General features: G+C 46.2%; 3 protein-coding genes across 6 annotated transcripts; 1 reads left to right on the forward strand and 2 right to left on the reverse strand.

The window, feature by feature from the left end:
• The first annotated feature begins 449 nt into the window (after window positions 1–449).
• On the forward strand, window positions 450–11,211 carry LOC123182061 (eukaryotic translation initiation factor 2 subunit 3). Of its 2 annotated transcripts, none has more exons than XM_044594515.1 (9): window positions 450–657; window positions 736–849; window positions 952–1,013; window positions 1,267–1,379; window positions 1,712–1,814; window positions 9,791–10,012; window positions 10,099–10,317; window positions 10,410–10,670; window positions 10,909–11,211. In XM_044594515.1, exons 2-9 carry the CDS (start codon window positions 744–746, stop codon window positions 11,209–11,211), a joined length of 1,389 nt encoding a protein of 462 aa, XP_044450450.1. In that variant the 5' UTR covers window positions 450–657; window positions 736–743. The 2 variants fall into 2 exon arrangements, with proteins under 2 accessions (XP_044450450.1, XP_044450456.1); XM_044594521.1 differs by lacking the exon at window positions 450–657 and adding an exon at window positions 668–699 and having other exon boundaries at window positions 734–849.
• Window positions 11,212–11,579: 368 nt separating this feature from the next.
• On the reverse strand, window positions 11,580–15,214 carry LOC123069115 (pentatricopeptide repeat-containing protein At5g39680). 2 transcript variants are annotated; one of them, XM_044491883.1, is made up of 4 exons: window positions 13,094–15,214; window positions 12,414–12,508; window positions 12,188–12,285; window positions 11,580–12,102 (listed from the first exon to the last, which is right to left on the reverse strand). In XM_044491883.1, the coding sequence occupies exon 1, from the start codon at window positions 15,198–15,200 to the stop codon at window positions 13,152–13,154; it is 2,049 nt and encodes a 682-aa protein (XP_044347818.1). In that variant the 5' UTR covers window positions 15,201–15,214; the 3' UTR covers window positions 11,580–12,102; window positions 12,188–12,285; window positions 12,414–12,508; window positions 13,094–13,151. The 2 variants fall into 2 exon arrangements, with proteins under 2 accessions (XP_044347818.1, XP_044347810.1); XM_044491875.1 differs by lacking the exon at window positions 12,414–12,508 and having other exon boundaries at window positions 11,582–12,102.
• An 814-nt stretch (window positions 15,215–16,028) lies between these two features.
• LOC123069126 (uncharacterized) lies at window positions 16,029–19,185 on the reverse strand. Of its 2 annotated transcripts, none has more exons than XM_044491900.1 (4): window positions 18,902–19,185; window positions 18,095–18,443; window positions 17,078–17,205; window positions 16,029–16,677 (listed from the first exon to the last, which is right to left on the reverse strand). In XM_044491900.1, the coding sequence occupies exons 1-4, from the start codon at window positions 18,968–18,970 to the stop codon at window positions 16,243–16,245; spliced, it is 981 nt and encodes a 326-aa protein (XP_044347835.1). In that variant the 5' UTR covers window positions 18,971–19,185; the 3' UTR covers window positions 16,029–16,242. The 2 variants fall into 2 exon arrangements, with proteins under 2 accessions (XP_044347835.1, XP_044347829.1); XM_044491894.1 differs by having other exon boundaries at window positions 18,896–19,171.
• Between the last annotated feature and the right edge of the window lie 1,499 nt (window positions 19,186–20,684).

A 20,684-nucleotide genomic window follows, 5' to 3' on the forward strand; every position in this document is an offset into this window, starting at 1 on the left:
CGCAGAGCCATGGCGAGCTTCGAGCGGGGAGAGGGGAGGCGTGGTGCGGCGACCAGGGGGCGGGCAGGGGGGGAGGGAGGGGGAAGGGATGGGGAAGGGGTGGGGAGGAGGGGGCAGAAGAAGAGGGGCGGCGCGCGCCCGGGAAGCTGCGCGAGATGTGGAAGCTGCGCGAGGAAGAGGGAGACCGGCCCAATCTTCAGCCGGTGCGCCGGTCCCCACCGTTTCCCAATAAAAAAACAGAAGAAAAGGGCAATCTAAAAACCCCGCCGAAGAAACTGGACGAGCCTTGCCAAAACAAGGACTGGGTAGGGAAAAACCGGGGCAACTCCAAATAGGGAATTCCTTGCTTAATTCTAGTCGGACACGGACTGGTTGACAGCGTGGCCGGCCCGTCGCCTGGACCTATAAAGTGCTTGCCGCGGCATGGAACACGCCCAGCCCAGTTGATTGAATCCAATACCGCAGACGAAGCCACAATAGCTCGCTCGCCCTCCCGCCATCTTTCCCAGACGCTGATCGCTCTTGCTCGAACGTCCGTCTACACCACCGGCGACAGCGACACCCCCGTCTCCGGCGAACGGCTGCTGCGCCCCTTCTCCGCCCGTCCTCTCATCCACGCGCGCGGCGACCCTCTTCGTCGCGCCACGCTGTCTAGAGGTGTCAGCTCGATCGTCTTCTGTTTTCCTGCAACTCGTCAATCTCATAATCATGTTTGTTACCATATTTTATTTTCAGTTTCAAACATGGCGGCCGGAGGATTAATGGAGCAGGACGTAAGCAAGCTTGACGTCGCAAAGCTCCACCCATTGTCACCTCAAGTTATCTCACGCCAAGCCACCATCAACATTGGTACTGACAGTCTGACACCACCATCCTTTTCCTTTTGGCAGCGTTTTGATCTTCACTACTTTTACTTATCAGATCACCACTTTCATTCATGTCACACCTCAGGTACAGTTGGTCATGTGGCCCACGGGAAGTCTACCGTTGTGAAAGCTATAACCGGAGTTCAGGTATGTTTGCAACATTTTGTTTCCAAGTTCTTAATCTGAATTCTGTATATTCCTGACAAGTGACAAAGCATATGTCACAGTTATAGTGACTGCTTATGAGTTCCACGCATATATTATTTTTTGGTATATGAACGAGTAAACTACACATATAGTACTTTATTTATGCTATGGATACATTGCAGATGTCTTTAAACCCGATTCACAAAAGTTTGACCTGACCTGGTGGGAACTCATTCTTTATTTTGTTTTGTAGACTGTTCGCTTCAAGAATGAGCTTGAACGTAACATCACTATCAAGCTGGGTTATGCTAATGCAAAAATCTATAAATGCGAGGACGACAGATGTCCACGACCAGTGTGCTACAAGTATGTTGAATTTCAAATCATGCACCGAAAATCATGATGCTACCTTTTTTACATTATGTATTACTCTAGATTTTATTACTAACCCTGTTTATACAGTTTAAAGCAAAGAACTTCTGGGGCACTGTTCTATACTCATACTGTATATATTATTGAACCTGTCTATGCATATGATTATTTTCTACTGAATATATGGTAGTATACTCATGATTGGAGTATAAAATTTGATCTGCGGATATTAACTACCGTACGATTATTTACCACACACACTCACAATTACTGCTCTGGTTTTTAAGCTCTTGTACACTATTTGACTCGTGTGCAATTATGTAAAGGGCTTATGGAAGCGGAAAACAAGATTCTCCAGCCTGTGATGTTCCTGGGTTTGAAAACACTAGGGTGAAGCTTCTGAGACATGTTTCCTTTGTTGATTGTCCGGTATGATGAAGCCTCCCCTACCCGGACTCGGCTCCCCTGACGTACTGCAGGGAGCAGTTGGGTCACTGACAGGTGGGCCAACTTGCTTTCGGGCCCACCTGTCAGTGGCCCAACTGCTCCCTGCAGTACGTCAGAGGAGCCTCGTCCCCCCTACCCTGTTACCGTTATGAATGTTCTCTTGTACAGTTCTAGTATACTAACATTGTCCTACCCGGCTGATTATCAACATTGTCGATTAGCTTGTTTGCTGTCAATTATATGTATTTGTGGTCATAAAGTTTCTCCATCTCTTTGAATAGAGTATTTAACCAAAAACTACCACATTTGCCGGAAACGTGACGGAAAACTACCACTCTACGTTTTTGTGCGGAAAACTACCAAATTTTTCCTAAGCCGTGGCAAAAAACTACCAACTCGCGAAATCGCTCGCTTCGCCCGCGCTAACCCCTATTCTGACTGGTTGGGCCCGCCAACAGTTGCCACGCGGGCTAACGGACAGCCGGCGCGCGCTGATGACCGTTAACGGCCCGTCCGCTGTCGGAACGGCGGCTGTCGGTCGGGTGCGGGTCAAGATCTGATCCTTTCCCCTCTCGCTGCACTCTCTCCGTCCTCTCCCTCTCTCTGAACTAGGTGGCGGCGGCGACGACGACGATGGCGGCGGTGGTTCCGGAGGGGGGCGTCGGCGATATGGGTGGTGGCGGCGGCGGCGACGCTGGCGGCGGTGGCACAAGTTTGGACGGTGTGGGCTCAGTCGACAATTGGTTGGGGAGCACCAGCTTCTCGACGCAGGCCGGCTCGCAGCAGCAGGAGGCACAGCTCGCCCAGTCATCGCCAATGGGTTGCAGGTATGGAAATATCATCTGCTAGATTAGCTGCTTCAATCTGTCAAATAGGTTAGCTGCTCATGAATTGGTTAGCTGCTTCAATCTGGCAAATTAGTAAGATGTGTTTGTTAGAGCTTGTTGGACATGTGTAGTAAATTGTATTGCACTTGTAGCTCTGTCATTTTCAATTGAATTCATGAGCACCTATTTCTGCAGTTTTGCTGACAAGAAGTGGGAGATATGGTTTCATTTAGAAGGAAGAAACCCTGTGAAAAGGGGTATATATGAGTCAGATATATCTTTTGTTACTCTACAATCACTCATTGCTAGTGAAGGGTATGGGCAGGGTGATTACATGTACTATGTGAAGGAGGAGGAAATTGGATCTGAAAGAGTAAAGTATTTAGGTAATGAAGCTAGTGTTCATGAAATGTTGGAGTTTTTTAATCATGTCAATGTTGTGAACATAAGGGTTGTGAGAGATGTTGAACCTGCAATAAGTACACAGGCTATTCAGAATTACATGAACACTCAAGAGAGTTGCTGTGTGCAAAAGGTTGTGGAGCAATCTGAGCTTCAGAATGAGATAGATGATAGAAAGGCTCAGCTTGAGAGGAGCAGGATTCAAAGAGAGGCGAATTTGAACCACTTTGAAGGAGACACTGAAGTGTCTGAATTTTGTTTTGATGATTCAGTTCATTCGGATGGGAGTGCTGAAGTTGTTCAACAAATGGAAATAGAGTGTGCCTCTGAAGAGGAAACAACATTGCAAAGTACTGCTATTGTGAAACATGTGAAGAACCCTGGGCCAACTAGCAGATGTCACAATGAGGTAGAGAAAAAACGTTTTGAAGATTGGTTTCCTGAAGCAGATGAGTTTTGTTTTGCTGGTGATGCAGGCATAAGTGATGAGGAAGAAGAAGATGAAGTTGAACTACCATACATCATGAAGAAGCCAAAGACAAAGAGTAGTAAGAAAAAGATGAAGGAAAGGGTATATTTTGACCCTTCAATTCCCAATTCACATTTACTCTTGTGCAAGAGCTTGTGTTTTGATTCTGTTTATCAGTTCAGAGAAGCATTAAGAGATTTTCATATAAGGACTTTGAGGTATTTTCACTACCACAGGAACACTCCAACAAGAATTATTGTTTGGTGTTCACAGAGAGAGCATGGATGTGAATTTTACATGTGTGCCTCCAGGATAGCTCATGACAGAATATTTTGCATTAAGAAGTGTAACATGGAGCACACTTGTCCAGCATCAGCAGAGAACACAAAGGTTACTACTAAGTGGCTTTCCAAAGCAGTTGAGCCTTCTCTTAGAGCAGATCCTAGAGCACCTGTGGATTCACTTATTAAAAACAGCAAAGTCAAGTTTTTAATTGATGTATCAAAGAGTGTGGCCTATAGGGCAAGGAGGAAGGCTATTAGGATTGTACAAGGTGAGCAGAAGGAGCAGTACTATAGACTGAGGGACTACCTACAAGCAGTTCTTGACACAAACCCTGGTAGCAGGTGTGTAGTTACAATATTTGAGGACCTAGAAAACCCTGCCCCAACTCCTAGATTTAAGTACATGTTCTACTGCTTGCATGCATCAAAGCAAGGATTTCTTAATGGTTGCAGGCCCTTTATAGGTAAATATATAACTGCATTTTGTTCAAAATATCTTGTTGTAATTTTTTGGTAGCTAATTTGGGTATGGATGCAGGGCTTGATGGTTGCTTCATCAAGCTAACCACTAGACAGCAAATTCTTGCAGCCACAGGAAGAGATGGCAACAACAACATCTACCCCGTAGCCTTTGGTGTGGTTGATAAGGAAGATTCAGAAAGTTGGACATGGTTCTTAACCCAGCTAAGATGTTGCATTGGAAGTGGAAGCAAATTTGGAACCTACACCATTATTTCTGACAAGCAAAAGGTATGCAACCTATCTTAGCCAGTAGTTCAGATAAATATAGTTATTACTGGCTTTATTTGTTTTTGTTCATGACCATGGTTATTAATTTACAATCAGGGTCTTTTTAAGGCTATAAATGAGGTGTTCCCTGATTCCCCTCAGAGATACTGCCTCAGGCACATCTATGCAAATTTTCAGTCAGCTGGTTTCAGAGGAGCAAAACTAAAAAAGCTAGTAGATAAGGCTAGCTACTCATTCACCAAACATGGCCATGAATTAGCAATGGCATAGCTTAAAGCAGAGTGTGAGGATGCCTGGAAGTGGCTTACAAAAATTCCAAAGGAGACTTGGTGTAGGTCTTCAATGGATTACAATTGCAAAACTGATCTTGTTGTGAACAACCTTAGTGAGGTTTTCAACAAAATGATCCTTGATGTTAGGGCCAAACCAATTAGAACTATGTTTGAAGGAATAAGGACTAAGCAGATGATCAAAAGGCATAAGACTAGGGAAAAAACAAAGAACAACAAGTGGATGATCACACCCAACTATTCAGAGAAACTAGAGGAGAATAAGAAGTATGCCAAATTTTGTGAGGCACATAAGGCTGGTCCTGACATTTGGCAAATGTCTAGTAAGGAAAATCAGTACTGTGTCAACCTAGCTACTAACTCATGTGACTGCAGGAGGTGGGACATGACAGGTGTGACATGCAGTCATGCAATAGCAGCAATGAGCAAGATTCACATGCACCCAGAGGACTATGTGCATGAATTTTTCAAAAAACCACTATATATTGAAGCATACAAAGACATAGTGTACCCTGTCCCTGGTCCTGGATTCTGGCCTGACACCCATACTCAGGATATTGAGCCACCAGTGTTCAAAGAAAAAGCAGGGAAGAAACAAACAGCTAGGAGAAAGGGCTAGTTTGAGGTGCCTGCACCAAAAGACACAAGCAGGATGTGAACAATTACATGCAGCAATTGTGGTCTACAGGGCCATAGATTTACTTACTGTGGGAAAGCTCTAAACCCAAGTCTTCAGATGAGAAAGAACTTACACCAGGTCATTTAAAAATGTTGCATTCTTTGTTTAGTTAATAGTTGTTTAATTATTTTAGGTCTGCTCTATGTACTAACTATCTTAATTCTGTCATGCAGGAGAATAGAGAATTTTTTAGGGGTTCCTCTAGTGCTAGTCACCCACCTCCAGAACCACCACATCAACACCAAACTTCACAGATGCCAGCCTCATCTGCTCCACCTCCTAAAGCAGCGAGGAACAGAAAAACAGCAGCAGATAAGAGAGCTTCAGCATCAACTGTTTCTGCAGGAGCAGCCAGGTCTTCACCAGCACCTCCAACAGGATCAGCATCAACAAGAGCTCCAAGAGGATCAACATCAACAAGAACATTTAATGCACCAAGAGCATCAACTGCAGAACCAGGGATATTATTAGGCAAGAGGAAGAGGAAACCCCCTAGCAAGTTTGCACTATATTTTAGTGCTAGTGGAAACCATTGAAACTCTGTTACTAAGTTTGTGTTCTGCTACTTAGTTTGATTGTTTGGTACTAAGTTTGTGCTCTGCTACTAGACTGCTTAAATTCAGACATGTGAACTTGTGTGCAATGTTGAATGTATGGTTGCTACTTATTTGTGCCCAATACCAATGGGTTAAGTGCTAGTGATTTGTTTTATTTATTTTACTTTGCCATTTGTGCAGTTTAGGTGCATGTTTTAATTGTTTTAATTTGTTTTTTTGTTTTACTTTGCCGTTTCTACAGTTCAGAAGTGACTGCCAAATTCATTTTAGAAAAAAAATATGCACAAAAAAATGTCTGGCCTGGGGCTCAAACCCAGGACCAGTTGGTTGTAACCATGCGTTCAATATCAATGGGCTAGTGCTAGTGATTTGTTTGACTAGCATCGGCCAAACTTATTATATGTTGCCCACCACGTCGTCTGTTCAGCGTGCGTTGCAGCCGCCATCCTGGTGAGCGTGCGTTGAGTAAACCCAGCCGTTTCGGATTCTACGACTTTATTACATGTCCACCCACCACGCTCTCTGCTCACTCGCCCACTTGCCGCTCGCACCGCCCACTCCGCTTCCCCCTCTCTCCTGTCGAAATCGCCGCCGACAACCACTGCCACCGCCGTCGCCATGGACTGGCAGCTGGCCATCGAAGCTCTCACCGGCAATAAGCAGGAGATGCGCGCGCAGTACAGGGAGATCGCGTGCTGGTTCCCCAGTCTGGCGATGCTGAGGAACCACGCCCGTGGCCTCGTCAAGGTGATGACAGCTGCTGAAAAGCAGCGCGCCTTCCCTGCCGGTCGCACCATCCCGCCGCCGACCATTCTGCTGTGGGCGATGCGCGAGGTGCAGCGCTCCCCCGACCCCAGGCAGCGCGCCCGATGGTGGATGTACCGCTCATCCACCATGCCGCCGGCCGCCGCGGACCACGTCACCGACGCCGTCCTCGCACTCCCAGCCCCAATCAACAACGCCTACTGGGAGAGGCGCAATCCATGGGTCCCTGGGCCCTCTGACGACTCTGACGGCGAGTCTTCAGACGACGAGTCCTCTGATGACGAGTCCAGTGAAGATGATGAGGATGAGTCGTCTGACGAATCTGACAACGAGATGGATGAGGTCGTCGTCCTCTCCGACGACGAGCCTGACGTGCAGCTGCTGGCTCCCGTCCTCGACGCCGTGGAGGGGGACAGGAACCTCCCAATCCACGTGGATGCGCTGCCGGAGGTTGATCTCCCAGACAGCATCGTCGTGAAGCAAGAACAAGATGGCGGCGAGGAAGATGTGGTGGACCGGCGCCGGGCAAGAAGAAGAGGGCGGCCGTGACTGCAGTGCGCCGCTCCCAGCGCCTGAAGATGCTGAAGAAGGAGGAGTGAGGTGCTGCCTTTCAATGCAAAAATATTCAGTTTCGTCAGTCCTGAACTTTCGTAAGTTCAGTAAGTTCCTAGGTTCAGTTTCGTCAGGCACTATCTACTAGTACTAGTTGCTATCTTTGTCAGGCACTATCTACTACTAGTTGCTATCTATGTCAGGCACTATCTACTACTAGTTGCTTTCTATGTCAGATTATGAATGGCAGTACTATCTATCTATGTCAGACTATCTATATATGTTACTTGCTACTTGCTACATATGTTAAGTTATTTGTCACACTATCTAAGCTACTTGCTATATATGTTACTTGCTACTTGCCACTTTCAACTATGTCACTATTGTCAGTTATCCACACATGATATATGCAGAGTAAAGCAGCCTCATCATAGATAAAACATTCTTACTTACTTAACTTAGCATTAGTACTCACTTAGCATAGTAGGTCTTAACATAATAGTCATTACATCATAGATAAAACCAACTAGTTCTTAAACCATAACAGTACCTCCCTCCCGCATACCATTCTGAAAGCACATGGAACTTTCCCAAAATATACACCTAACATGCATGACATTCCAAGGCCAGCTATATATATAGGCCTACTAATTACTTAACCCACACACCAAGCACTTCACTCATTCATAATTGCCTTGATCCTCTCCAGCTTATCATTGCTGGCATGCCCAGCATTGAGCAGATCAGCAATCAGATACTCCAACTTCTTCTTCTCTTGCTTAAGTAGGTCCCTGTCCCCCTCCAGTTCCTTCATGTTCCTCATGTTCTGAATGATATCTGCTTGGCTTTGAAGAATGCACATTTGCTCCTTGGCAAGCTTCAGCTTTTCCATACTTAACTCAATCTTTGCCTGATCCTCAAGTTGTTTCTTCTTCTCAGCTAGTTCATTGATTGCCTGACTGGTATAGTCCATGTCATGAGACATCTTGCCATCTTGATAGTCAAAAAGCTTGGATACATCTTCCACCAACTGGCTGTAGTTGTTTGACAGGAAATCAATTTCCTTCTGTAGCTTGCCCACCTGTTTCTCATGGGCTTGTTTGTCATTCACCCTCCCCAAGTTCTACTCATGGTACATGTCCCAAATCCTTGTTAGGCACCTTTGTAGAATCTCTGGCCAAGGACCATCCACCCACTCCACAACCCCACAGTTCACACCTACATCCTACAGAAGCAATTATTTATAATTAAGCACAAATCACTTAGTAACAAACTTAGTACAGATAACCAAAGTTCACACCTACAATTCTTTCATAGTAAGCACACAACACCTGACTTAGCATCAGAGATAAATTCAGTTAACAGCTATATTTAGCAGTAGATATAAATTCATTTAACTCTGTTCTTTTACAGTTAACAGCTATATTCAGTAACACCTAACTAATACATTCAGTTCACAGTACACTAAAGATCTCTGCATGTAGGTGTTCTCAGGTTCAGTCATGTATTCAATTCAGTTCTAAACTACAGCACACATCTCTGCACCACATGCTGCACCACACATCTCCAGCAGCAAAACACATCACACATCTCCAGCAGCAAAACAAGTTAGCGTTCAAGATTTAATACCTGCTGCACAAGACAACCCAGGAATCGCCTCCCAGTCAAAGCACCTTCAAAAGCCACCATCTTCTTCGGCCTCTGATGATGCATCATGCATGTCGGCTCAGATTCAGTGTAAGAACCACAGAAAGATGGTTCCACCACACTGTCAGGGGTTTCCTGCAAAAGAAACTTCGAATCAAACCAAAAGCAACTTGGAATCTCCAACTTGGGATGAACTAACCCTAACCCTAACTCTGTTCCACCATTATGCACTTACAAAGAGCTGAGGATCCATTGAAACCATGTTGATGTCCTCGTCCGAGCTCTCCTCGTCATTCCAAGATGGCATCCTCAACTTCTACCGGCAGCAATGGCCGCGGCGGCGACGGCGATAGGCTGACCTAGCTTAGAGCACCAGGGAGAGGGGAGAGGATGAGGACGAGTGAGAGCGAGCGAGGAGGAAGAGAATGAGCGAGTGGCTGAGCTCACTCGCTCTCACTTATTGGCCCACCGACAGCCGCCGTTCCGACAGTGGACGGGCCGTTAACGGCCGTCAGCGCGCGTCGGTCGTCCGTTAGCCCGCATGGCAACTGTTGGCGGGCCCAACCAGTCAGAATAGGGGTTAGTGCGGGCGAAGCGAGCGATTTCGTGAGTTGGTAGTTTTTTGCCACGGCTTAGGAAAAATTTGGTAGTTTTCCGCACAAAAACGTAGAGTGGTAGTTTTCCGTCACGTTTCCGGCAAATGTGGTAGTTTTTGGTTAAATACTCCTTTGAATAGGGTCACGACATTCTCATGGCCACAATGCTTAATGGAGCAACTATCATGGATGGAGCCTTGCTTTTGATAGCAGCAAATGAGAGCTGCCCACAACCTCAGACATCCGAGCATCTGGCGGCTCTTGCGGGTCTCAAACACCTCATAATTCTACAGAATAAGATTGATGTTATCCAGGAGAGTGCAGCAATGAACCAGCATGAAGCAATCCAAAAATTCATCTACGTAACTACTGTTCGTCGTTTCTCTTGTTATAATTAGTACATGTCTTACCTTTATTGTTTGATCTTTACTCCCTTTTGTGTATGTAGGGCACGAAAGCTGAAGGTGCTCCTGTGGTGCCAATATCTGCCCAGCTCAAGTACAACATTGATGTCATCTGTGAATATATTGTGAAGAAAATCCCTATTCCTGAGAGGAGCTTCACATCACCTCCCAACATGATTGTCGTTCGCTCCTTCGATGTCAACAAGCCTGGTTCAGAGGTTGATGAGATCAGGGGTGGGGTGGCAGGTGGCACCATCCTCAGGGTATGTAGATGTAGATGTAGATGCTCAGTCTCAAGATTGTAGGTGTTGTTTTTTTCTGCTGTGGTGAATAATGTTGATCCTTTTATTTACAGGGAGTCCTCAGGGTGAACCAGAATATCGAAGTTCGCCCTGGCATGGTCATGAAGGATTCGAGTGGCAAAATCAAATGTTGCCCAATCTACTCGAGGATCGTCTCGCTCTACGCCGAGCAGAATGAACTCCAATTTGCTGTGCCAGGAGGGCTTATTGGTGTGGGAACGGCCATGGATCCGACTTTGAGTCGTGCAGATAGGCTGACTGGCCAGGTCCTGGGAGAAATCGGGTCGCTCCCTGATGTGTTCGCGGAGCTTGAGGTTTGTCAAATCTTTCATTTTTTCTTCCAAAACAGAGATGTACTCTAGCTGTTAATGGCATCCTTGGACTACATAGGTTTGTCAAATCTTTTACTACCTCTGTAACTTAACATAAGATGTTTTTCGACAGTATGACAGTGTCAAGAACATCTTATATTTTGATACGGAGAGAGTCTAATTTTAGCCAAAAACAGAGATAGATGTTAATAACATTTCCTTGGACTACATTGCTTTGCAGATCAACTTCTTCCTTCTCCCAAGACTTCTGGGTGTGAGAACCAAGGGTGCAGAGAAGGCGGGGAAGGTCGCCAAGCTCAGCAAGCGTGAGATCCTGATGCTTAACATAGGGTCTATGTCGACTGGCGCCCGCGTGGTCGCTGTTAAGGGCGATCTCGCCAAGCTTGAGCTCACCACCCCTGTCTGCACAAGCATAGGCGAGAAGGTCGCCCTGAGCCGTCGTGTCGACAAGCATTGGCGCCTCATCGGATGGGGCCAGATCCAAGCTGGTGCAACGCTTGAAATCCCTCCCTGCCCGCTGTAAATGAAACCGCTGTTGGTGAAACAAGAGAAGAAATGTGTTGTTTTTGTGCATAAGTTTGAATGTCTTCTAGTCTTTGCGGGTCATCCCGGATTTTTCTATGCAACTAGATTGCTTTTTTTTTTGGGTACTAATTGAGGATCTGTTACTTGCCATGTTATCATGCTCCTGGACTCGTGGTTGGTTCAGATTTACAATCTCTCACTATCACCATTACGCCTTGCGTTGAACATATTTCAATTGGTTTGGAGTACTTTTTCTCGATAAAACAGGCCATTGGCGCCTCATCAGGTTCATCATGTTTCTAGACGATTCGTAGTAGAGGAGCATTTTCTCTTCTCCCTACATCCTCACTTCTGATAACACTTTTACAACCCGCTTGGCCAAAGGATTTAACCGATTTTTTTTAGTAAAAAGAGCACCCAGCAACGATATCATGCCTAACTAACAGGCAAGGGCTACAGGTCTCAGTGATGATACTCCGTTGTCGCACAAAGAATGGACAGAATACAACGGGATCATAACATGCTGCGAGGGAAACATAAGCCATAGTAACAGGGGCGTCTAAAGCATTTGATCCTGCATTGAAGATAAATAGGGAGACCCGGAGGCATTAGTCGTTTCTGACGAGATACATCAGATTCGATATCATTTTGTATTTGTGGCTCGTTCAGTTGAGCTGACAAATTTCAGGTTTTTGATCTGCTTCAGAGAGAGAATGGCTTGATTTCCTTGGCAACATATTTGTACGCTGACATGGCAATGTGTGGTTTGGTCAAACCAAAGTTCCCGAGAATGGGGAAAGTCGACCTGTTGTGTTCATTCCAGGTACTCCTATACGTCACTGTAAATGTGATGTATAAAAATTATTCCCACTGGATATATGGGGGAGACCTGAAAGAAGGAATATCACAACAGTTCAGACAAAAGGAGCAACGAAGAAATAAAGTTGCAAAGAGCAAAGGGAAAACCAGCAAACCTGGGATGATCGACCGCGGGAACGTAGGCTTGAGTGGCACCAGCAGCAAGGGGATCTGCTGCAAGATGGGAGCAGGGCGACGGGCAGCACCAAGAACTCTGCTCAAGACGCAAAGTTGAAGAACATCACAACTCGTTCGGAGGAAGAGGAAAACCATGCTTGCTACAAAACCTCCAGAGAGAAAAGGGCTTGTTTCTGTTGGAAAACAACATGCAGAAGCAATAACCTGTGCACTACTGTGTACGCTTGAGCACATATTCTTGTGATGTTTTTTTACTTGAACCTAGGCGACAACTTCTGCCAGCAGGAAACAGAACTCACCTGGAGCATCATGCAACAAGCAACAAATGAGTTGCTGTCGCTAACTTTTTAGATTACTGATCCAAATGATGAGCAATATAAATGCTATTGGCAAGTTAAGGAAAAACATTTTTTGCAAAAAACAAGTTAACTTTTCCAGATCAAAATGAACAGCTCTGCAAATTCTGTAGAGATAGACATCTAGCCAGACACATCTATTGACAAAGTTCATCATCCAGTTAATGTTCAGTGTGTAGGAAAAAATGGTAATTGTAGAACATTATAGGTGTATGTATGTAAACTAAACGTTATAGTATATAGTACTCCCTCTGTAAAGAAATATAAGATCGTTTAGATCACTAGATCACTACTTTAGTGATCTAAATGATCTTATATTTCTTTACAGAGGGAGTATATCTGATCAACTACATGATCAAAGATAGTGAACAGAGACATTGTTGCAGTGGTAACATTCACACATTTTACAGGTGAATTCCTGATGTCTTTCCGTCTCTATTCGGTCAAGCAAATTGACTTTTTCAGTTACAAAAATCCTTAAAATATTTACAGATTCTAACCTTGGCTCTAGAAAATAAGAAGACATACCATGTTGATGTCCATAACAACACATATGTTCTGGAACTTCTGACAACCAAGGTGTGGATCACCAATAGTCATCACATGAGCATACTCCATCCTCTATACAATGAAACCGAACAGTATCCCTCACAACTATTCTTCTTCTCGTCACAAGAGAGATGAGTTTGATAGCAACATGGCAATCATCGCATATCCTGAGGTTTTTCATTATGCGGATAGTTGCTCCTTCGGGGCTGTGAATAAGGCCAAACGCAAGAGCCATTTTCTCGCTGTGATACATAAGATGCTCTTCCTTTTGTTCATCCTCAACATCATGTAGGACAACTGCAAAATTCGGAGCATATCCGATCACTTTGATCTGGTCTATCAACTCTTTGAGCTTTATGGTGATCTGGTTTATCCATGGGTGATTCTTGTCGTCTGATGTGAAAACCTGGACCTCACTTCCTACTTGGATCCAACTAACACCAGGCTCTTTCCTAACACCCCTCTCTCTCATCAGCTTCCGGACCTTCACGACACCATCCCATCGGTTTGCTTTTGCATACATGTTAGAAAGCAAAACATAGGTTCCTACATCATTGGGTTTCAACTCAAGGATCTGCTCAGCTACTCGATGACCCAGGCCATAGTTTTTATATACCTGGCAAGAACCTAAAAGCGATTTCCACGCAACAACGTCAGTGCCAATACAGTTGCTCAATATGAACTGTTCCGCCTCATCTAGCCGTCCAGCTCTGCAGAGCAAACCAACCATGCAAGTGTAATGTTCTCTTCCAGGTTTTATACCCATTTCCTTCATCATAATGTTCAAGTAGTACAATCCTTCATCGACAAGACCCAACTGTGCACAAGCTGACAGCACCCCAACAAAGGTCACATAGGATGGGGCTTCTTCAGCAGACAACATATCATGAAATACACGCATGGCTTCTCTTGCAAGGCCATGATGAGCATAGCCTATTATGATCGAATTCCACGAGACCACGTCGCGACATGGCATAGAAAGGAAGACTCTCCATGCATCACTAATGCTGCCACTTTTTGCATACATATTAATGAGGGCATTACAGACAGACAGAGCACCCCAATGGCCAGTTTTCACAGCAGAGGCACTAAGTGCATTGCCATTTTTCACGGCTGCAAGACCAGCACAACTGTTGAGAGCCACGGCATAAGTGAACTCATTTGGCCGAATTCCTTCCATTTCCAAATCTAAGAACAACTGCAATGCCTCTTCAAACAGCTCATTCTGGGTATAGGCAGTCATAACAGCTGTCCAAGAAACAACATTCTTTTCTGGCAAAACCTCAAATGCGGAATGAGCATCACAGGCGCACTCACACTTCCCGTACATATCAACCAGAGCGCTGCCCACATACACATTCAGCTCGAGCCTCTTCTTCAACGCCTGGGCATGCACTTGACGGCCAAGCAGCAGCTCTTTGGTGCTAGCACAATGCCCAAGAACTGCGACATACGACACATGGTCCCATTGCTCAACTTCTCCGACCATGCTTCTCACAACCCTGACCGAACCATCAAACTTGCCCTTGTCAAGAAACCCATTGATCATCGAGTTGAACGCGAACGCGTCGAAACCAGACACACTCTCAAACACCTTGACTGCATCCTCCACATGAGCGCACTGGCAGTACATGTGCAGCAACGCGTTGCAGACATAGTGGTGCTCCGCCAGCCCAGACTTGACGGCATGCCCATGGCACTGCCTCCCCATGTCGTAGCTCCGGACCTGGGCCGTGGCCGACAGGGCGGTGGACAGAACGTACTCGTTAAGGTCGAAGTCGGCCGCCCTGAGCAGCGCGAGCGCGTCCCCGTGGCGACCGGAGGAGGCGTAGCCGGACATGAGGAGGCTCCCGGAGACCGGGTTGCGGGAGGGCATTGCGTCGAACACTCGGCGGGCAAGGCCGAGGCAGCCGCACTTGGCGTAGAAGGCGATGAGATGGTTGTGCAGGACGACGTGGAAATGGGACGCTCTCAGCATATGCGCGTGGACTGCCTTGCCTGCGGACAGCTTGCCGGCGGCCGCCGCCGTGCGAAGCACGGCCACGGCCGCGTGCAGCTGGAGAGCGGCGCCGCCGAGACCAGCCATGGGAATACTAGCAGTTTTGGACAGCTCGGGTCAAGGGACGGTCGACCTAATGCCCAGTTTTCTTTCACTGGATGGACCATTTGGGGGCCCACTTCGGCCCATGAGACGGCAGGTGCAGCCCGTACATCCAAAGAGGCCGAAATAACTGTTTAACCTTCTCGTTTCTAAAAAAACTGTTTAACCTTCCCTAAAAAGCCTTTTTTAACCTTCTTTGTCTTAAAAAAACTGTTTTAACCTTTTGAACAAAGTTTGGCACGATTGAATCCCTATTTGAAAGTTTTGCACAATCCAATCCTCGGACCGGTATACGGCGACAGTAGGCTATATGGGCTACCGCTATAGTCAATGGCGGTAGCATAGGTCCACCCTCACTAACCATGCACCAGCTACCGCCACCATCTCTGGTGCATCACGGTAAAGTATTGATGCAGTCTGGGTGTTCACATAAGTATTTTTTTTTGTTTTGCCCTTAACAAAAAGGAACAGTTTGTCCAAACAATTGTAGAATGGAGTTTTAAAAAATAATCATGTTTACTTATCTGTAACTATCTTTAGAAATTCCCCCAAAAAATACAAACATGTATGGTGCCTAGGTTAGGAGGCATATAGTCTATTAACCATCTCATTTTATTTATGCACTAACATTCGGAGTAGAAAAAAGTGATAAGGTTAATAATTACTTTAAGGTTGATTTTTTATGCAATAATATAGTTAAAGGTGAGTAAAAAATACTATAGTTAAAGGTGAGTAAATATTAATTGAACAATTTGTTTTTTTTTGTTGGGCAAAAAGGAATGTACTAAAAAACGTAGTATTACAGCATAAACAAGTACAGAACGTGCCACTAAAATACTGCATTCATTCACCAGTAACATAAAACTAGCAAAAAATAGCATTCATATTTCTTCTAGTGTTACCAGCGTATTACATTCTCTAGTGGTCTCCTCAGTGAAACCTATCAAAAAAGCTAAGGGGAAAAAAAACTCTTCAAGAAAGACAGGAGAGAAAAATATAGGCGTTGATATAGACATCCGACCGGCGGCTAATCTTTCCAGCCATCCTTGGTCGACCTCCTTGAAGCCAGACCTTTCGACGACAGGTTGGGCATGGAGTTCGACGGTGTTGACGGCGCCTCCTCGTCGTCCCAGTCATCTCCCCAGTTGTCATCCCACTGGTCAGGCTGATCAGCTTCTTTCTTCCCTCCAATGGAGACCGGTAGCTCTGGTGCGTCGAGTTTCTGGTATGCTGGCCCACCATCTTGCTTCCGCGCCCTACGGAGTTTGACACATAGTCCCGCCAGCCCAAGGAGAACAAATACGGGCACCAGCATGTAGGTCGGAGTAAGCCGCATTGGTATCACTCGGCCTGTGTTCCTTGTGACTGCGGTCTCAAGATTGATTTTACAGGTTTCTTCTGCGACTTTGAGAACTATCGCCATGTCATTCACGGTATCGCTGACAGAAACACTCACCTGCGTCTGAATTAATAATGACAGAAGAAGAGAAGATCAGTATAACATTCAGATAGCACTAAAATCAGAATGCCAAGGGCCCAATTTCCGTATTGAAGTTGATAAGAGCAAAGATAGTGTATTAAACATTAGGCAAACACGATATATCGCATTAACACCCGTAATCAATCATGTAACAGCAGACAATTTTTTTTTGAATTTTGCATTCACGGGCATGGAAAGTGCAATAGGACACTCAGATGCTTGTTGAACAAACTTTCACAGCAAAAGGGAAAAGAAATGGCATTTTCTTCAGAACACTCCATGCAAAAGCAAAATACCGAGACATTTTACATGAAACAATTAAGACATATAAACCAACAATATAATTATCTTCAAAGATTAATTCTCGTGCACAGTAGCATACCTCATTGTGACCGTTTGCTTCAACATGAACTGTATCTTCTGCTAAGATGACATAATCTGGAGCTGTTATGCTAACATCAAGTGGGTTTGTGCCTTTGTTGTCCATCAAAAGGGATAGAGCTGACGAATCTGGTTTCAACTGTAACAGGTCACTTATGTGCAAAAATGTGGAAAGGGCTGGAAAGAACTAAGATGGCGAATATTCCATGAAAAAAACTTCAGAGATCACAGGAAGAAATATCTTGGCGAATATTCCATTCGAGAAGAAATAATGGATAGTAGGTGTTCTTGAGGTAACACTCACAAAGTTCTACAGGGACTCCATTTGCACTTCAGCAAAAATAAATTATATCTGATATAGCACTGGTTGTAAGTATGCTAGTCTTTGTTTGTGGCCCCACCTAGACCAAAACTGTAGCCAGGGTATATCATGACCAAAACCAAGATCGTCAACTGATAGCACTAGTTTTGGCTACACACTGGTGGAGAAACATACTATGATTGGCAACTTATTAATGTCATGTCAGTTGTGCCAACCGTCCAATTCCATCATTGCCATATTATGGTAGCAGCAATTGATAGCACTAGTTTTGGCTATGCGTTGACAGAGAACTAAACTATAATTGGCAACTTATTAATGTCACAAGGCCAAACCATAAATTGCACCATGTGCTTTGGTATATCTAAATTTTTGCTTGATGGCGCCAATTACAACCAACCGTTATTTGACAGACAACAAAAGGGACGTGGGAAACATCTAAGTGGCATGGTTGACCAAGTTTTAGATTCCCAACATGGATGAGCCCGTCAGTTTTATCTTCCAACTTTTGAATACTACATTGATACTTGATGAAAAAAACATCAGTTTAGCTGCCATAAGACCATGGCAAGCATTCAAAAGGAATGAAATAATGTTTGATCTAGCAGGTGTATATGCATGATACAAGCAAAGCATATAATACCGTAAGCAACTACACACAACCAGAGAATAAGGAAGAACAAATGACTAGAAAATCACCTCCGGAAACTTTCAAGCAAGCGATGAACCTCTGTTTTTCAATGAGACATCTATGGGATGGATCACATTCTCCGACCAGTGGATCCTGCAAGAAGTCCGTCGAGGATGTTGCGTTGCCATCTTTGTCATTTGGTTTCTGTACTGGCTCATCTTTCCCGGTGCTGGTTCCTTCCATGGAATTATCCGTGTTAGTGTTCTCGGTAATGAATTTCTTGAGCTCCCCCTCCTCATGTACTTTCTGTTGCGTGGTAGGATCTGCCTCGCCATTCTGCCCTGTCCTCCCAACACCTGGATCCTCTATACCGGTACCATTGTTTCCTCCTGCTGGTAGGATACCAGCGGTACTATCCTGAATTCAAAAGAAAACGTGTCAATCAAAGACAAAAAGGAAAAAAAAAACATCGCCTTGTATGTTAGTCATTTGATTGCTGCTGTATTGATTTAGCTGTCTGAAACTAAGTTTGCATGGCAAGTGCCTCACTGGATCACTGCTGCAGTGCTTTAAGCTGTCTGAAATTAAGCTTGCATGGGAGCGCTTGGCAACCAAATTTCTCACCAGCCCCCCAATCTGACCCAGCACTACTGATGCGGAATTCGTATCATCGGAGGTAACGCGAAGCCGAATCTCACACCCTAAATACAGAGGAGTGAATAGTGGTATGTAGTACGAAATTTAAATCAAGCTCTCTGCGTCCTCTCATCGCGGAAGCAGAGCTCCCCAGATCGCACCAACTCTAGCGCAGGGTGCGACCGGGGGCAACCGAGCAGACGACTCTCTAGAGGTTCAGGGAGGGAGGAGACCTTCACCTCGGCTGCTGCTGCGACGGCGGCGGCCGAGAAGGCGAGCAGGAGGAGGAGCGCCGCTGTCCGCGGCATCACCGCCGGCAGACTGAGCCCGGAGCGGGGCGGCTCCGGCCGAATGGCGCCGGACTGGGGCCTCCGCGTCGCCGGGCGGAGATCTGGAGGAGAGGAGAGGAGAGGCGAGGCGATTTGGTGGGAGACGGCGAGGATCCCCGGGAGCGGAGGAGACCCGAGGGGAACTAGACGGCAACTCGAGGAGGCGAGGTGGAATAAAAATAAACAAGAAGCATAAAAAAACATGCGAAAAGAAAACGAAGGCGGCCGGCACCGATCCTACTGCTCGGCGAGTATGCCATTTGGGCGTCAAGCGGCCACGCTCCCCACTCAAAGTATGAAATATTTTGCGCCTGCAAGACAATCTACAATTGGACCTAACAAAATTGCCCCAAAACGTCCGTGAGTCCGTGAACAGTGACCGGTCAAAACTCAAATATCGATTGCGTAAGGAGTGGCTCATTTCAAATCATGAAATCCATACAATTGCATGCAACGTAAAACTAGTCTACTTCATCGACGACCGCCTTTGTTGTTCCCTCCATGTCCCAGGTCTGGTCATCGGCGAGGTAGAGCAGGACATGGGAACGCAGACTGGCCCACATGGGACACGAGGCGTCGCCTGGACATCGCCGGTCGACGTGAGATCGACGATGGACGTGCACGAGCCGTCCTCGTGGTTGCGACGACAAGGGGGTGCCGGTCACCTGTTGCGGCTCCACGGTGGCGTGTGACTCCGCCTTTGCGGCATCGGCTGTGGGGCTATCACAGCCAGCCGCGCAACGTGCCTCGCACGGCGGGGACGCCTCGCATCCGCAGCGTTTTGGCCGTAAACCATGCAAGCGTTTAACTCTGACTCATAGCCTGACACCGTAGGGACAAGCGCACCACCCCAAGGGGTTAGGGCATGCCCTGGCGTCGGATCCAAGCGTCATTTGCGCGGACACGAAGGATTCCCGCGGAGAGAGTCCGACCCCGGTCGGGCGCACTCCTCCCAGGACTAGCAGAGAGACAAGTGGGCAGTCATCTCCTCCTCGCCCCGCATGGGATGAGGTCCTACTCAACGGATCGGGAGATCTTGAACTTGGATCCACTTCCTGCCATGCCGGAGAAGGTCGAAGTTCGCCGGATAGGAGCTAGGGGCTGAGGGAACTTGAGGGGAGGGAAGTGGCTAGGGTTTGGTCTGGATTGCGAACAGGGATGAATATAGGTGGGGTCAAGGTGGGCCATAGTGGGCCGGATCCAACGTGGTAGACGCATCTAAGCGTCTCCATATCCGCCCCACATGTGGGCTAGGTATGAGTTTGTCGGGATTGAAGCCACTTTCCACAATCTCTCACATATCATTGGAGGATCTCTCCATATGATCATGCATCTCAATTTTCCACACTGAGAACTTCCTCTGATGTTTTGAGACCACAAGTCGGATGACTGGCAGGAAATCGACATAGTTGGGCATCGGCTAGACGTCCAGCAAGCAACAAAGACAGTCGGACTATAATCCTGGCCAAAGCATCCCTTAACTAATCGTCCGACCCGGCGTCCCGCTAGAGAAAATCGCTACTAGTGTTTTGGGTGTATAGTCGGACGTCTAGGTAGCAACCCAAATAGTCCGACCAATAGCTGGACATCCGACTACCATTGAATTTGGGAGTTTTGGCCAAATAGAAGTTGGAGCTAGGTAGGCTATTTGGCTTTGGATTTTTCGTGTGTGATTTGATTGGAATAGTGTCAG

Source organism: Triticum aestivum, chromosome 1A, assembly GCF_018294505.1.
Source record: "Triticum aestivum cultivar Chinese Spring chromosome 1A, IWGSC CS RefSeq v2.1, whole genome shotgun sequence".
In the NCBI taxonomy this organism is placed as follows: domain Eukaryota; kingdom Viridiplantae; phylum Streptophyta; class Magnoliopsida; order Poales; family Poaceae; genus Triticum; species Triticum aestivum.

What these genes read in the sequence shown, in the direction of transcription:
- LOC123182061 (XM_044594515.1), top strand. Translation starts at nt 744, where the DNA reads ATGGCGGCCGGAGGATTAATGGAGCAGGACGTAAGCAAGCTTGACGTC. An exon ending in CCAAGCCACCATCAACATTG is followed by an intron (nt 850 to 951) that starts GTACTGACAGTC and finishes GTCACACCTCAG; the next exon opens with GTACAGTTGGTCATGTGGCC. An exon ending in CAATCCAAAAATTCATCTAC is followed by an intron (nt 10,013 to 10,098) that starts GTAACTACTGTT and finishes TTGTGTATGTAG; the next exon opens with GGCACGAAAGCTGAAGGTGC.
- LOC123069115 (XM_044491883.1), bottom strand. Translation starts at nt 15,200, where the DNA reads ATGGCTGGTCTCGGCGGCGCCGCTCTCCAGCTGCACGCGGCCGTGGCC.
- LOC123069126 (XM_044491894.1), bottom strand. Translation starts at nt 18,970, where the DNA reads ATGCCGCGGACAGCGGCGCTCCTCCTCCTGCTCGCCTTCTCGGCCGCC. An exon ending in CAGCAGCAGCCGAGGTGAAG is followed by an intron (nt 18,444 to 18,895) that starts GTCTCCTCCCTC and finishes TTTTGAATTCAG; the next exon opens with GATAGTACCGCTGGTATCCT. An exon ending in TTGCTTGAAAGTTTCCGGAG is followed by an intron (nt 17,206 to 18,094) that starts GTGATTTTCTAG and finishes AGTTGAAACCAG; the next exon opens with ATTCGTCAGCTCTATCCCTT.